Source organism: Mus caroli, unplaced genomic scaffold, assembly GCF_978045245.1.
Source record: "Mus caroli unplaced genomic scaffold, Mus_caroli_1 scaffold_1, whole genome shotgun sequence".
Classification (NCBI taxonomy): domain Eukaryota; kingdom Metazoa; phylum Chordata; class Mammalia; order Rodentia; family Muridae; genus Mus; species Mus caroli.
The window spans coordinates 34,724,764-34,742,596 of record NW_028227256.1 but is presented as its reverse complement, the minus strand read 5'-3'; the positions used below and the strand labels follow the sequence as shown (position 1 = coordinate 34,742,596).

Here is a 17,833-nt window from a genome sequence, read left to right as displayed (position 1 = left end):
CTTTAATTTCTTTACTGCAGATAATTATCTGGCTTTTTCCCCCCTTGAGACAAAGTCTGTTTAAGGAGCCGGGTTAGTTTTAAAGTCATGATCAGTCTGCCTTAGCCTTCTGCGTGCTCCGGCTATGGACATATGCTACCGTGCCTGGCAGTTTGGTTGTTCTTTTAATAGTCTGTTTAAAGAGCTGTATATAAGACAACAGTACGGGTTACGTGTGGGAGTGGGATCCAGGAGGGGCTGGGAGATGGTGAGTGTGATTGCAGTGTATTATATGCTGTATGAAATGCCCAAAGAATAACTTGCAAGTACTTTTTAAAAGCTATTTAAAGCATTAATTTTGTTTTGCTTTGCTTTGTTTTTCAAGACAGGGTTTCTCTGTGTAGCCCTGGCTGTCCTAGAACCCGCTCTGTAGACCAGGCTGACCTTAGTCTTGGAGATTGCTTATTGCTTGCCTCTGCCTCTCAGGTGCTGGAATTAAAGACATATACCATCACTACCTGGCAAAAAAACCTATTTTTAAAAATAGTATTTCTATTAAAAACCTGAAGTTTGACATGAAAGATGCAGTTATTAAGAAAAAATAATTTGGTGGCTAGGGATGTGGCTTAGCAGGGCTGCTTGCCGGCCTAGATTTGATCCTTACCACATTGATTGGTTATTCAATTAGTATTTTCACTTAGTGGTTTTTCCAGATTGGTAACAACATGGTACAAAATAAATAAGACACAAAGATTGTACAGTTAGGTGTTCTTGCCAGCTAAACAAAATCTCTCTTTCTGATTCTAACACCCAATTGCTTTTCTCAGAAGGAAGCTAAGGGATCCTTTTAACATGATTACTTCCTTTCTGGTTGTAACAGGTTGAAGATCTCAAACAGACAAATCATGACTTGGAAGAATATGTTAGGAAACTCTTGGATAGTAAAGAGGCGGTAAGCACTCAAGTAGATGACTTAGCCAACCACAATGAGCACCTTTGTAAAGAGTTGATTAAACTTGACCAACTAGCAGAGAAATTACAAAAAGAAAAAAATTTTGTGGTGGACACTGCCGACAAGGAACTTGAAGAAGCAAAGGTAACTAAACTTACCACCGATTATATCTTAGTTGTACTTTAAGCATGTGATTCTAAAAGTAAATTGGAAAAGTGAAATTTTTAGATAATTTGGAAGCCTTTTAGTTTGACATATTTAAATTTATCATAAGGATGAAGTTATATTTTTCTCATACTTTATTTTTTTTTATAATTTTTGCTCATATTTCCCACTAAGTTTTATGAGGCTATTATGAAAATTTCAAAGCAAGAATAGTCTGTATATACAATATTGTTCTGCTTCCCCAATTTCTTCTCTTTGCATAAACAGATAAATCCCCACGCCTTTGTTAGAGAGGGTCTTGCACTCTAGCCTAGGCTTGCCTTGAACTCTGGATCTTCTTGCCTCCCTTGGCTTTCCGAGAACAGGAATTCCAGGTGCCCTGCCTGACTCTAGTTAATTTTTACACAGAGTGATTTATCACTGACTTTTATTCAAATGAGAAATGTTTTATATTGCTACTTTGTTCATCTTGGTTGACTTAAGAGTTTTAGTTTTTGCTTAGGAAGATTTTTATCACATCAAGAGCTATACATTTAACTTCTAAAATTTACCTTTGCATTTTTCAACACAAAGATTATTCCTTTAATTTGAGAACACTTACCTGTAAGTTCTTACCTAGAGAAGGTCCTAGAACTCCCAGTGAGAATAGCTAGAACAGCGCATCTCTAGCCTGTGATAACGTACAACACATGGTCACCACACAACTGTTAAAGGTTTCTTAAAAGTAGTGTGTATATTTTCAATATTTCTCCATAAACTTGTTAGTTTATTTGACCTTTCAAGCATAGCTTAGTGGTTACAATCTGCATCTCAGCTGTGAACATTGTCAAGTTGAGGTTTTACTGTCCTTCATTCTTCATATTAAAAATTAACTGACTCCTTCCCAGAGTGAAGAGGAAACATGACTGGCTGAATTTCAACCCGGAGTATGCTCTTTGTAGAAAGCATCTATTTTAAAGGGTTCTTTAGGGTCTATTGACCAGATGGGAGCAGGGAGTGGGTAGGTGTCAGGGTAAATTCTCTGATGTTAAAAGAAAGAACTCCAGGAATGGAAAGCCTCTGCATTATAAAGTATAGACTTTAAGTAAAAATGAAAAAATTGAAACATGAAAATGAAAATATTAAATATGAAAATTTTGCCTGGCTCAGAAAAGGATATTTCTAGAAAAATGATATTCATGTATGATGTAGAACTTCTGCTACATTGGAGAATTGGAAAGCTATTTGAGCTTTTGAGAAAAGCATCTGTGGGGTAGTGTCGGAGAGATAATGTGAGAAATCACAGTAAATCAGAGGAGTGGCTTTAGGACTGGTTCCTTGAAGAGGGAAAGCAACACTTAGTGACATTGTAGGGAAGAAGGGAGAAGAGAAAGGTGCGAGACCATTTTGGGGATGTGGACACCACACAGTTGTCTTCGTCCTTTGCATTAGCAGTGCATTGTAGGTTTAGGATTATCATGATACATACTTGTCTGAGTTTGGGGATAGAATTTGAAGTAGTTTCTAATTTGATTGCTGAATGCTTCTGTTCTTCCAGTCTCCTCACATGTTCTAACATGTGCAAGTAGAATCTAAGGCTACGCTAGGGTTACGTTTATTCACCAAGAAGAATTTATTTTGGTTAGTCATATTTTTAAATGTTCATGAAGTAATAACCTCTTCCATTAAACTGTTTTGAGTCTTTACTACTGTGCTTTTATTGCTATGTAACAAGCTACTTCCGAAGCTAAGTGATTTCAGACGTTTTCAGGTGAGGTGGTGGTTGTGGTCCAGTTTCTCAGGAAATTGTAAGAAAGCTCATGGTCAGATTGCAGTCATATGCTAACTGCTACTAGAGAACTTGCTTCTCAGGTGCTTGGCCCTCAGCAGGAGTCTTCTGTACAACAGCAGTTGACCTCTACTTTCTGAGCCTGTGATCCAAGTGTGAGAACAAGCTGGAATCTGCAGTGCACATTTCCACCAGCTCTGCTTAAAATGACTCACTAGGGCCGGGTGTGGCAGCACACACCTGTAATCTCAGCACTGGAGAGGCTCAGGCAAGCGGATTGTGAGCTCACAGTTCACAGTGCTGCATAGAAGACCTTCTTTAGTGGGGGTTGGGGGGGACGATAGAGTGTCTTCTCACAGCAGTGTTAGACTTTGAGCACACATAAAACTGCTGCTCTTTGCCTTTGCTTGTCTTCCCAGCTTGAGTTACCATTTATGATTTAATATAGCAGCTTTCCAGGCAGTTGACTATGATTTTCTGTAGTGTGAAGAATAGAATTGAAAGTTTACTATTGTTAGTTTTTTATACCATACATGTAAGGGTCTCTGTCTCTCTGTCTCTGTCTCTGTCTCTGTCTCTGTCTCTGTCTCTCTCTCTCTCTCTCTCTCTCTCTCTATATATATATATATATATATATATATATATATATATATAGAGAGAGAGAGAGAGAGATATGAGAGAGACATATGAAATTTTTTGGAAACTCAACTTAACAGTAATAATGTTAAGGAAAAGTAACCTAAACCATAAATTTCTGAAAACTGACTAGCTGTTATACTCTGTGGCATTTGCAATTAAACTGAATACAACTAAATTATGACTTTAATTAAAAGACATTTTCTGAGTCCATTTAGTGTTGTTTGTATGTGCATATTTTAGGGGCGACCACTTAGTACTAGATGAGCAGTTAGGAGGCTCATCTCTGGGGAACCTGGCTCTCCCCAGTTCACATGGGACCATTCTTGAACTAGATCTCTGATACCCTTTCATTATTGTTACCTTTGCATGGCATTCAATCAGCCAAAATAACTGAATTTACCACATAGAAAATACTGTGTAAAACTTAATATTTATATTTGAAAAATCCTTATCCTGCTTTTAAAAATATATTCTACAGTTATTTATTTTATCTTATGTATATGATTGTTTTGCCTGAATGTGTGTTTGTGTACCATGTGTTCCTTCTGCACATGGAGGCTAGACCAGGGCATCAGGTCCCCTGGAACTGGAGATGGTTACGAGCCAGCATGTGGGTTCAGGAGCACCTTTAACTGCGAGCTGTCTGCAACCCCACCTTATTTTGTGTGTAGCGCTTTCCCACGCTGTTTCCTCCTCCACTCTGCCTCAGCAGCACTGGCCTTTTTACTGTTCATTGGGACTCACTAGGCATTCTTTTGCCCTTGAGCATCTGCTGTAACTACCCTTTTCTTGGGATGTTCACCCATATTTTTCTGTGCTCTCTTCTTTAAACCTTGCTCAAGGATGCCTTTCTGTGGACACTGTTTCAAATTCCAGTCTTGATTTCCATAAACATAGTATCCTTAGCTCTGCTTTTCTTTGTCAGCATGCTATATAACTTGATGTTTAACTAACTTATTTTAACTTAAAAAATCTATTTTAGTCAATGTTCTATTGCTGTGAAAAGACAACATGAACAAAGCAACTCTTATAAAAGAAAGCATTTAGTTAGGGCTGGCTTACAGTTTCAGAGGGTGAGTCTAGTCCCTTGTCACCATGGTTGGGAGCATGGCAGCAGGCATGGCACTAGAGAGATAATTAAGAGCTACATCCTGATCTGCAGGAACAGGGAGGGGAGCAGAGGCGAGCCATAGGAAGAGGGGAGACTGGCTGGGTATGGTGTGAGTTTTTGAAACCTCAAAGCCCACTCCTAGTGACACACTTGCTTCAACAAAGCCACACCTAATGTTTTCAAACAGCTCTCTCTGCTAGTGGCTAAGTATTCAAATGGCCTGTGGGCCATTCTTACTCAAACCACCACATTTATCTTTCCCAGGTGGAATATTAGGTGTCCTTAAATTCAAAAATCTTGAACTGTTTTGCTTGCTTAAAAAAAAAAAATCTCTTGGGTGCTGGAGAGATGGCTCAATGGTTAAGAGCACCAGCTGCTCATCTAGAGGTCCTGAGTTCAATCCCTAGCATCCACATGGTAGCTCACAATGTTTATAACTATAGTCTTATAAGATCTGACCCTCTTATTGTGTGCAGATGTATATGAAGACAAAATTACCCATATACATAAAATAAAATCTTAAAATATCTCAAAAGTCTTAGAATCTGAATGGTTGTTATGTTGTTATGTTTTCTTTTGGTGACATAGACAGTATTTGATATATATTTTGACTATCATCTTTTCTTTCTCACTTTAACTAGATTGTAAACTCCCTGGGGCAGAAATTTGTGTCTTGTTGCATTATTGTGTTTCCCAGCATGAATTGGTATGGCACTGTCAGGGAGGCACACAGTAAGCAACCATTAGCCAGATGTTAGGAAAGTAAAAACACAGGATTAACACTTGTTCTTTGGGCCAGCTATAATTATTTTCAGAGTAGGCTTAGCACTTTTGTAATAAAGGTTCTATATGTTTATTATAAAATTTTCAATGTTATAGGTATAGTTAAGTGGTAGATTGCTTGCCTAGAAAGGTTCAAGAAGATTTCAGTTCACCTAGAACACTATGAAGAAGGAAATAATACCTACTGCTCTCATATTTGGATCTACTCTCACTCTCTCTTCTGGTTACAGATTTTTGGTTAAGATTCATCTGTATCTAGCATATGTGTACTTCCATTTTTAAGAGGAAGTATCACACTGTATATTCTGTTTTTACAGGGTTTTCATACTGAAGAAAGAACAAAAATCTTTATACATTTATACTAGAGTTATGTCTTTTTAGTGTCTACACAGTAAGCTGTATGACTCAGGGTTTCTAGATGAACAGACCTAATGAAATGAATCTGTATATAGAAAGGAGGACTTATTAGAGTGGCTTACAGGCTTTGGTCCAGTTAGTCCAGTGATGGCTGTCTACCAATGGAAAGTCCAAGAATCCAGTAGCTGCTTTGTCCCCGATGCTGGATGCCTGAGCTGGTCCTCAGTAGGTGCCAGAATACTGAAGAATAGGAATGAGGAAACAAGGAATGCCTTGCTCGCCAGTGAACAGAGAAAACAAGCAGAGAGCAAGCACTTCTTTCTTCCATGTCCTTGTATAGGCTGCCACCAGAAGGTGTGGCCAGATTAAAATGTTTATAACTAAGGTGTGTTATATATACATATAACTAATGTATATCTTCCCATCTTAGATGATCCAGATGAAATGTAGGTCTTTGCACTCAAATGATTCACTTCAGAAAAGTCCTTCACAGGTGTGCCCACCTGCTTTTGTTTTAGTTAATTCCAGATGTTGTCAAGTTGACAACCAAGAACACCCATCACAGTAGCATAAAATAAAACATTGAAGATTAATGATTCATTGTTTACAAAGTGTATACGAACTGTAAGTTATTTTCCAAACATTAGGACCTCTTAATATTTTATAAACTATAGTCTGACTTCTAGAGGAATCTTAGAAGGATAATAAAGAAAAGTGAGATGGGGTTTTATTGGATTTTACTGATAGAACGTTTAATTAGTGTTTGTGAGGCCCTGCGCATGGATCCTAGCAAAGGTAATTGATTGTCCCAGGAAATTCTAATGTAAATTGTAGCCTGTTTATCTTAGCTCAGGATAATGAGGCAATAATCTGATGTTCATTAATTATAAATATATTCACTGAACTTATTTGCTGCCTTTAAGCAAAGAGCTTTAGTATCTGTAATAAAAACATCACGTGTTTTGAAACATATGGTATAGATGTGTTACTTATATAGCTATAGATTATAGCTGTACTGTAAAATGGAGTGAGCATATGTTCAATCATAAAACTGACATGAAAGTATCCTGTGGGTCGAGTGAAGTAGCGCATTAAATAGTTCATCAGAGAAGAAGACTGAATGGGAGTTTGAAAATACTTCACTCCAGGCTTGTATTGCTTTCCTGTTATAATCATCAGAACTATAGTTACTCTCAACATTTTGATTCAGTTAATGATATAATTTTGTACAATTTAATAAATTAATATTTTATGGAAAACAATGGGTAAAGGAACCCCTTTTTAAAGTCTGGATTCCTTTACTGCTAAAAGTAGGCAAGCATGAGGGACAGGTTACCTTCTGCTTAAAATATTCAGTGTAAATGCTTTTATTTTTAAGGGGAGTATCTTCAGTATAAATGACAGAATTTCAAATTTTTCAGATTGAACTCATTTGCCAGCAAAATAATATAACAGTACTAGAAGATACAATCCAAAGGCTTAAGTCCGTAAGTACATTTTTCATAAATACATGGTCAGCAGTCATTTTTATTTAGTTAGTAAGCTACTGAAAGAAGTAAATATACCCTTTGATTCGTGCCTCTGTGAACAGTAAAACATTTTGTTTTGTGAACTTAACACTTACTAACAGAGGTCTGTGGGCGTCCTCATCCCAGAGTGTGCCATCCTGCCTCTCTGGCACCACCGCCTTCTTCTCGACAGTGACGGTAACCTTCGGTGGGTTTTAGCAAAGAGCTTCCTAATTGCTCCTAGCTTTAAAATGGCTTCAGAATTTTTAATTTTTGATATAAAGGTACATTCTTCTATACTTTAAATTTTATGCCTTTGTAATTAATATTTTTAAGTTATAAATTATTTATCAGTACCAGTTGATGTTGTATTAATCTTACAGCATGAAATGAAAAGTCTTCTGTTTAAATATTTTAATCTGTTATTTAAAATACTTAAGACACCATCTGAAACATGTCAACTTTTTCTCAGTTTTCATAAAACAAATATAAAAACATTTTAAAAGTTTTTCTAAATGTCCGTGGGAATGGGAGATCATAGCAAGGCTCCTGAATGTATGAACTGTTCAGGATTCATTAGCATATCCATTCACTGAACAAGTATTGAACAAAATGTGAACTAACGTAGAACACTGAAACGTTATGTAATAGGAAAGATTTCCAGAGTCAGTCATTCTAAGATTCGCTTCAGGTCTGCATGTTTCTGAAATCCCTAAGTATGTATGTATGTATATAATTATATATATTAGATATTAAGAAAATATATAATAAGCATATAATATATAATAACATATATATTCTTCTCCAAATGATTAACCAAATATAGTGTTTTATTCAAATAAAGCACACCAAAATGGTAAAAATTGTTTTAAAAATGGTGTGTTGTTTTTAAAAAAATAATAAATAAGTTTTTACATGTTCTACTTAAAAAATACTAAATTTAATATTTTGAAGACTTCTTTGTGTTTCTACTTTTAAAAGAATTTAGCTTAAAATAATTGCTTAACTTTTTCCTCCTTGGCAAGATAATTTTAGAGACTGAAAAAGCACAAAATACATCTCCTTCTAGACTGGATTCCTTTGTCAAGACTTTAGAAGCAGACAGAGATTATTATAAGACTGAAGCTCAGAATTTAAGAAAAATGATGAGAAATAGATCTAAGAGTCCAAGACGCCCATCGCCAACTTCCCGGGTAGGTTTGGAGGACATTTCTGAATCTTTTAGTTTGTTTCTCAAGTTCTGACTTTTATTATTTGATTTATCTAATTTGGGACTAACTAATGTGATTTTGTATGAATTACAGTATCAAAGGGGTTGGGAGACAGGTCTCTGATGGCTCGGCGAACAACAAAGCTCTTTATTCCTAGTGAAAGTTGTGGTTGGGCGCTAAGTAGACCAGTGTGGTGTAGTTTGGGATGGGGTTGTAGAAGGCGGTTTTGCTTTTGTTCCTCATTCCTTGGTGATGGCACTTGAGGAGAGACTGCAGTGCCAGCAGCCACACTGTCTCCTCAGGGCTGTAAGAGAAAGAATCTCGAGCCAGGAGTATTGCTGCACACGAGTATCCTCTCAGCCTCTGGGAGCCAGAGGCAGGGGGATCAGGAATTCATGGCTAGCCCTGGCTTCATAGTGAGTTCAAGGTCAGCTTGAATTATTTGAGACTGTCTCAGCAGCAAAAAGTAAAGCAAGAACTTGAGATATCTTAAATAATAATTCTAGGCTGCAAACTGTGATGTAGAGCTTTTGAAGTCAACTGCAAGAGACCGTGAAGAGCTGAAGTGTATGCTGGAAAAATATGAACGTCATTTGGCAGAAATCCAGGGCAATGTCAAGGTTCTCACATCTGAGAGAGACAAGACCTTCCTCCTTTATGAGCAGGTAAGCATATAAATACATAGATTGTATAAGCAACAGTACTCACTTTTAGAGCTTTATAATTCTGTGTAGGTTTTATGACTGCAAGGAAACATGCCAGTCAAATTAATCTAACACTTGGAATTATATTTTTTCCTAAGATATTCTCTTTTCCTTTTCCTTTTCCTTTATTGTGGTGCTGGGAATCAAACCCCAGGACCTTGTGAACTCTAGGCAAGTACTCTACCACTAGGCTACATCCACAGCCCTGTTCTCAAGGTACTTTTTTGTTTTTCAATGTAATAATTTTTCATTCATTAATTAATTTATTCACTTTATATCCCAATGGCACCCCCGCTCCTTTCCACCCAGACCTACCCTCACACCCCCTTCTCCCATTCAACCTCCCACTCCCCTTCTCCTCAGAGAAGTTTCATCTCATCAAGTCTCATTAAGACTAAGTGTCAAAAAAAAAAAAGCCCGGTGGTGGTAGCACACGCCTTTGATCCCAGTACTTGGGAGGCAGAGGCAGAGGCAGAGGCAGGCGGATTTCTAAGTTCGAGGCCAGCCTGGTCTACAAAGTGAGTTCCAGGACAGCCAGGGCTATACAGAAAAACCCTGTCTCAAAACAAAAACAAAAACAAAAAAACAAAAAACAAACAAACAAACAAAAGACTAAGTGCCTCCTCTCCCACTGAAACCAGGTAAGGCAGCCCAGCTAGGGGAAAGGGATCCAAAGGCAGGCAACAGAGTCAGAGACAGCCAGCACTCGAAGCTGTTTGGAGAACACACACAAAGACCAAGCTGCACATCTGCTACATGTTTGTAGGTGCCTAGGTCTAGTCCATGCTTGCTCTTGAGTTGGTGATTCAGTCTCTGTGATCCCCGCCCCCCATGGTTAGTTGACTCTAGGTCTACTTGTGGTGTCCTTGACCCCTCCAGCTCCTTCAATCCTTCTCCCAACTCTTCCACAAGACTCCCCAAGCTCCGCCTGACATTTGGCTGTGGGTCTCTATCTTTTTCTATCTGCTGCTGGATGAAGCCTCTCAGATGACAGGTATGCTAGGCTCCTGTCTACAAGCATAGCAGAGTATCATTAATAGTGTCAGGGGCTGGCTCTCTCCCATAGGGTGAGTCTCAAGTTGGGCCAGTCATTGGTTGGCATTCCCTCAATCTCTGCTCCATATTCATCCCTGCACATCTATCTTGTAGGCAGGGCAAGTATAGATATTGAGAAATTTTATATCCTTTTTTGAAACCAAGAGACCATCTGTCTTAGGGTTTTACTGCTGTAAAACAGACACCATGACCAGGGCAAATCTTAAAAGGACAACATTTAATTGGGGGTGGCTTACAGGTTCAGGGGTTTAGTCCATTATCATCAAGGCAGGAGCATGGCAGCATCCAGGCAGGCATGGTGCAGGAGGAGCTGAGAGTTCTACATCTTCATCTGAAGGCTGCTAGGAGAAGACTGACTTCCAAGCAGCTAGGATGAGGGTAAAGCCCACACCCATGGTGACACACCTACTCCAACAAGGCCACACCTACTTCAATAAGACCACACCTACTCCAACAAGGTCACACCTCCTAATGGTGCCACTCCCTGGGCCAAGCATATACAGACCATCACATTCCACTCCCTAGCCCCCATAGACTTGTTCAAACACATGAGGCTATGGTGGCCATACCTAGCCATAGCATAAAAAGTACATTTAGTCCAACTTCCAAAGTCCCCATAGTCTATAGCAGTCTCAACAATGATAAAAGTCCAAGCTTCAAAATCTCTCCTGAGATTCATTCAATCACTTAGCTCTAACCCCCAAATTAAGACAGGCGACCAACTGGGCAAACAACAAACTCTGCATCTCCAAGGCTGATGTCAAAGCTGTCTTTAGATCTCCAACTCCTTTTTCATCTTTGTTGACTCCAACAAACTTCTTTCTCCTGGGCTGGTTCCACTTCCTGTTAGCAGATTTCCTTGGCAGATATTCCATAGCTCTGGCATCTTTAACATCTTCGAGTCTCCAAGTCAACTTTAGCTTCTTAGCTTCTTGTTTCAATGTCTGGGGTCCACATATGATTTTCTGGGGTCCTCTAAGAGGCTTGGATAACATTTCCAGCTCTGCCCTCTGTAGCACTCTAGGCTCTAGTTGACTCCACTCCACTGCTGCTGCTCTTCTTGGGATCATACCATGGTACTGGCATCAATACACTGGGGTCTTCCGCTGCAACTAAGTTTCACCAATAGCTTTCATAGGCTCTCTTCATGGTGCCAAGCCTCAACCTCTTTGCATGGCCCCTTCAGTCCTGGGCTGTCAACTGCAACTGAGGCTGCACCTTCACCAATGGCCTTCCATGGCCTCACAGTGTCAAGCCTCAGTTGTTCTTCATGATCCCTTCATGTCTTCAAAACCAGTACCACCTGAGTGACTCTTACACATTACCAAGTACAGCTGTATCACAAGGTACAACCTTGGCTATCTCTGGAACACAGCTTCTTTGTGCTCTCAGAAAATTCTTTCCAGAAAATTTCACCTCGGTGATACTAGTCTCTTCTTAATACTACTGATTTCTTAGTTCCAGATAACCAGCATCAGTTGTCCCAGTAGTCCCTTCTATGCTTGACTCTAAAGCCTGAGCCACACAGCCAAAGCTGCTGTGTTCTTCTGCTTGCTGGGCCTGGAACATGGCTCCCCTTAGTCTATTACCAGCTCTTTCACTGCCAACCTGGAACTTGCTCTGTAGCTTGACCTTAAACTCAGAGACCTGCCTGGCTTTGTCTCCTGAATGCTGAGATTAAAGGTCTAGACTACCATGCGTGGATTTAAGCTTTTTCTTTACTTGGAACTTGCTCTGTCCCAGGCTGGCTTTGAACTCAGAGATCTGCTTGGCTTTGTCTCCTGGGATTCAAGGTATGTACCACTGTGCCTGGGCCTGAGCTTTTCATGGCCACTGTTCCTCAAGATCCAGATCAAAAGCCTGTATCTTCCAGCCTCAAGATCTGGATTACAATTGTGCCCTCCACTTCTGAATTGTATTTCATTCCAGATTAAAAGTCAAAACAATTCCTTGTTCAACTGCAAACACACACAATAAGCTTAGCTAGGTGGGATCATGCCCTGAGATCACCAGCTCCTTTATCTCTTTAGCTCTGTGAACAGAGGCTTCAGTCCATTTCATTTCCCAGTGCCCCTTTATTATTACTTGAACCATACACTTTGCATTTTTCCTTTTTAAGCTTGCTCTGCTTGTTCAAAAAGCTCTTCATGAGACTTAACCAGAGAACAATCTTTGTTGGGCTCTTTTGAGAATTGCTTTGTCAATGCAATTAATATAATTTTCTTTATGTTAGCCTCAGGTGGACTCTTCAGACAAGGGCAAACGCAGCCACATTCTTCACCAAAATACCACAGAAACAGTTTCTATGCTGTATACTGAAATTCTTCTTCACTGAAACCTCTTGGGCCAGGTCTGCACTGTTCAAATCACTCTCAGCAACAATGTCTTCCGTATTCCTAGTAGGTTAGCCTATAGCCCCACCTAAAGGATTCCCCTGATTTCCAAATCCAAAGTCCCCAAATCCACATTCTTCCAAACAAAAGCATGGTCAGGCCTATCACAGCAATACCCCAGTCCCTGGTACCAACTTCTGCTTTAGTTAGGGTTTTACTGCTGTGAACAGACACCATGACCAAGACAACTCTCGTACAACAACATTTAATTGGGGCTGGCTTACAGAGGCTCAGTCCAGTATCTATCAAGGCAGGAACATGGCAGCATCTAGTCAGGCATGGTGCAAGAGGAGCTGAGAATTCTACATCTTCATCTGAAGGCTACTAACAGAATACTGGCTTCCAAGCAACTAGGAGGGTATTAAACCCCATGCCCACAGTGACAAACCTACTCCAACCAGGCCACACCTCCTAATAGTGTCACTCCCTGGGCCAAGCATAAACAAACCAACATACTAACTGGGTAGATAATGATCAAAATTGAGAGTCAGGAAGCAAAGAATCATCTGTAGATGTGCAGCAGATCTGAGGCCTCAGAATTGTTGAGTAAGTGTTCAGAGACCATGTTGGGCTGTGAGTAAGGACTGGTGGGACGTCCTATCATGGCAGATGTACCCAAGACATAGAAATAGCATATAAAGAGATATAGCCAAAATAGAGGAAGAAAGATAAGCACTGTGGAGTGGTCATTAGACAGATATTCCACCTAAGGTGTGTTGAAGTCAAATTTGTATCTCACAGTGGGTAAGTAGAACTTACCAAATCTATTTTTTAGCTACACACACATATACACATTGTACTGACTAGTTTTGTGTCAACTTGACACAGCTGGAATTAATCACAGAGAAAGGAGTTTCAGTTGAGGAAACGCCTCCATAAGATCCAGCTGTAAGGCATTTTCTCAATTAGTGATCAAGGGGAAAGGGCTCCTTTCCCCTTGGGACCATCCCTGGGATGGTAGTCTTGGGTTCTATAAGAGAGCAGGCTGAGCAAGCCAGGGCAAGCAAGCCAGTAAAGAAAATCCCTCCATGGCCTCTGCATCAGCTCCTGCTTCCTGACCTGCTTGAGTTTCAGTCCTGACTTCCTTTGGTGATGAACAGCAGCATGGAAGTGTAAGCTGAATAAACCCTTTCCTCCCAACTTGCTTCTTGGTCATGATGTTTGTGCAGGAATAGAAACCCTGACTAAGACACACATATACACGAGTATCACTATAAACACATGATATATATGTATATATATACACACATATACACATGTTCATATAAATCACACACACACATGTATGCTTGCACTCATTTGTGAACTCTTGAACCATGTCCTTATTTACTTGCTGCTTGCATATTATTCTGGTTTCAGTTTTAACCACCTGGATATACTGTATGTATAATTTAAGTTTCTCTTTTTAAAAATTCTATGTATTTCTATCATAGGCACAGGAAGAAATTGCTCGACTTCGACGAGAAATGATGAAAAGCTGTAAGTCTCCTAAGTCAACCACAGCACATGCTATTCTTCGTCGGGTAGAGACGGAGAGAGATGTAGCCTTCACTGACCTACGAAGAATGACCACAGAGCGAGACAGTCTGAGAGAAAGGCTCAAGGTGTGTCAGTGTTGTGTGTGTCTTCAGTGGTACAGCATGGGGGCAGTGGCACTGAGCCTGCTTTGTTGTGCTTGTGTCTGAAACAGATTGCTCAAGAGACAGCGTTCAACGAGAAGGCTCACTTGGAACAGCGGATAGAGGAGCTGGAGTGCACAGTTCACAACGTAAAACAAAACCCTTGCTCCTACTCCCTCTGTGCTTCCCGGTCTCTTTGTACTGTGTTAGGAAGAGTTCTTGTAGTTTTCTACGATTGTGTTTGCAGTCTTGAACTACTTAAGGTGGTCTGCATGATATGTTATTTCCTTAATCCTACGTCACCTGTTCACATAGTTAGTCTCCTCTAGAAACAGGGGTCACAGCTTTTTATTTTTGGTGTATTTGGTTGCAAAGATTTTTTGTTTTTATTTTTAGGATATAGTCTCAGGGATATTATTTCTAATTAATTGGGATTTATGTATTGGGGGGGTGTACGGGTCTCATTATGCAGCCCAGGTTGGTTTTGAACCCATGATTCTTCTGCTTCAGCCTCCTGAGTATTGGCATTATAGTACCACTGCACTTGGCTACATTTTCTTTTTTTTTTCTGATTTCCATGTTCAGGTACAGATAATATTGCCAAGTATGAATATATCAAGCATTTGACATACTCTAGATATGTATTTGCAGTGTTTCAGGTACAGAAACAGCTAAGGCTTTGAATGCACTGATATGTTCATTTGAGGTAATTCCTATATGTAAAAAACAGATGAGAAAAAATTATTTTTATAATCCTACTTTATATGTAATGTATTAATCTTGGACAATGAATGAATGTTCAAATTGAACCTGATTGAGAAAGGTAGACTGACATACTAAGATAGACAGGCTTGCCGGGCGTGGTGGCGCACGCCTTTAATCCCAGCACTTGGGAGGCAGAGGCAGGCGGATTTCTGAGTTCGAGGCCAGCCTGGTCTACAAAGTGAGTTCCAGGACAGCCAGGACTATACAGAGAAACCCTGTCTCGAAAAAACCAAAAAAAAAAAAAAAAAAAGATAGACAGGCTTTATAGAAACACTATGTCGTGACTTGTTTTTATTCCTGTTATATAATACTTTATCTATAAAACCTTCTACAGTGTTCAGGTCTACCCAAGTCATTGTCTCATTATGCTGAGTCTGCCATTAGCTGCACTTTGTAGAAGGAGTGTCTCTCTGCTGCGAGGACCAGTAAGGCTGCACACTGATGGTAGCTAACTGTGTCATTCCACTTGTATAGCTTGATGATGAGCGCATGGAACAGATGGCAAACATGACTTTGATGAAGGAAACTATAACCACTGTGGAAAAAGAAATGAAATCATTAGCAAGAAAGGCAATGGACACCGAGAGTGAGCTTGGCAGACAAAAAGCAGAGAATAATTCTTTGAGGTAAACACTACATTGCTGTTAAACAACCAACAGTTTGCTATACTGAACTTCCCTGTTTTATAGTACATTTCATAATGAAAACTGAATTATCTGTCGTTGTCAATTTATGAAAGCATTTATAGGAAGCAGTTGTAGATGTAATTGTGTCCCCAGGTCACTAAGCCAGAAAACACTCCTACACTCATTCTAAACTTACATTTGCAACATGTGTCAAGTTTAATGTTTTTATACAGCCCTCTGAAAACTGAGATACTTAACTTTGGTATTTTATTGTTTAATGTACTTTTATAATTTTAAATTCTTTTCTAAGATCTGAACAATTTAAGAAAGCCCAGACTCAAAACCTTAAGGAAAAGATCATTCCTACCATAGGAGTAAATTGATTAACCCTCTCATTGCACTCGTGTAACAGCAGGAGGACTGCTGCGTGAGCAGCGTGTGGGCAGGAAGAAGCCTGCATGCCCGTGAGTCTACATTCATATTTGTTAATGTGAAACAAAACTATTCAAGTTTCAGTAGAGATGAATTTCCCTTTATCTGTAGACATGAAAAATGTTAGTTGATGTGAATGTGTAATATATTATTAAATCTACAGAAAATAATTGGGCCATATGTGAGTTCCCAGAGTCTGCCCTTGATCTTCAAGGAACCACTTGTTGGGACAGATACTCAAACCCCTTACTTTTCCTTGGAAAACTTCTTCCTTATAACACTATTGGAAGCTCACACAAAATACAAGTGATACGAGAGCAAGAAAAAAAAAACACAAAGCAAGCCTTGGGAAATAGAGAGAAGTAAGGAAAGGTTTGTCACCTATATAAAAGGGAAAAGGTTAGGTAGAACTGCTTCTAGCCAGAAATCTGTTCAGTGTAGCACGGATGTTTCCTGTGTGACTGAGCTCATCTGGGAGCAGTTTATACCGGGCCTTTTCAGTTTCATCACATAGGACTTGTGTGTTGTTAGAAGTTCTTACAAGTGTGTAGTAACCTGGCTGTGCTTTGTTCCTTTGGTGCAGAACCTTGCTGTGTGGCTCAGTACTTTTGTAGTACTCCTGCCCAACACTCTCAAGAGATTTGTTTTTGTTTTTGTTTTTTGATGTATGGTTGCTTATTTGAAAGCCTTTACTGATGTATAACTGCAGCATATACACTAAAAGGTCAATATTTGATATACTAAAGTTGGAAAACTTTGACCTTTGAAGCCATCACACAATCAAAGTTCTAGCTTATTTTGCACTCTTAATGTCTATGATTTTACACTCTGGTGATTCTCAGGTGACCATTGGTTTTATTCCAGGCATGGGAGTATTTGAATTTTCTAAAAAGTTAAACCAATGAAATCATATCGTATATGATGCTTAATTCATAGATTCCTGCCGTGTATTCTTATACTGTTTGATTGCTGAGTTGTATGCCACTGTGTGGGTATGTACATTGTGTTTCCAGTCTGGGGCTATAATGAATAAAGCCACTAAGTTCTTCCCTATGTAAGTCTTTGTGTGGACATATGTTTTATTTCTTGGATTAATATCTAGGAATAAATGTCTAAGTTATAGGATACATTTTCCTTTCCAGAAACCATTAAAGTCTTTCTCAGTGTGGCTGCGTACTGTGCATTTCTCCAGCAGTGTTGAGTTTTTCAGTAGTTGCACATTCCAGCTGACATTTGGTATGCAGTTCATTTTTAACACCAGCTATTATTTTGTTGTATAGTTCTATTTTTAAATTTTATAAATTTTTTTAGCTTTAATGTGGAATAATAAAAATTGTATGTATTTAAAGACTACAGTATAATGTTTTGATACATATACATCGTGAAATGATACTTTGAACTTGCCTGCTGTGCCCACTGCTCCCAGCTCGTGACTGTGCAGGTAAGTATTTACTTAGTGCTGACAACCAGGCAGTTTTCTGGCCTTTGGTTTTCTATATTGAGGCTTCAGTCCCATTATCTTTTGTGCATTAGCTTTGGTTCATTGTCGTTGTCATGAGGCTTACTACTGCATTCTCTAGTTATGACAGTCTTTTAAACTGATAACAGTGTCATTCACATGGAAGGGCAGCTGCCTGTTGGAGACAAATACACTTTGGGTGAATATGCACACAAGTGGAGATCAGTGGGGTCGCTGTGTCTTTCAGTGTTTGAAGCACTTTTTAAAAAATGTAAAATGCTATCCACATAGATGAGCGCCTTGCCC

The 17,833-nt window shown here is 39.3% G+C and overlaps 1 protein-coding gene across 3 annotated transcripts in view; it reads left to right on the top strand.

Moving 5' to 3' along the window:
• The window catches only part of Tsga10 (testis specific 10), a 101,346-nt gene that overhangs the window by 14,960 nt on the left and 68,553 nt on the right, over window positions 1–17,833 (top strand). For 2 of the 3 annotated variants that reach the window (XM_085836496.1, XM_085836506.1), the window contains exons 3-9: window positions 860–1,075; window positions 7,176–7,241; window positions 8,288–8,455; window positions 8,980–9,138; window positions 14,060–14,230; window positions 14,317–14,394; window positions 15,485–15,636. In XM_085836496.1, the coding sequence (XP_085692622.1) occupies window positions 860–1,075; window positions 7,176–7,241; window positions 8,288–8,455; window positions 8,980–9,138; window positions 14,060–14,230; window positions 14,317–14,394; window positions 15,485–15,636 (1,010 nt within the window). Of the gene's footprint in view, window positions 1–859; window positions 1,076–7,175; window positions 7,242–8,287; window positions 8,456–8,979; window positions 9,139–14,059; window positions 14,231–14,316; window positions 14,395–15,484; window positions 15,637–17,833 lie in introns of those variants that run through there. The other variant, XM_085836507.1, reaches the window with a different exon arrangement.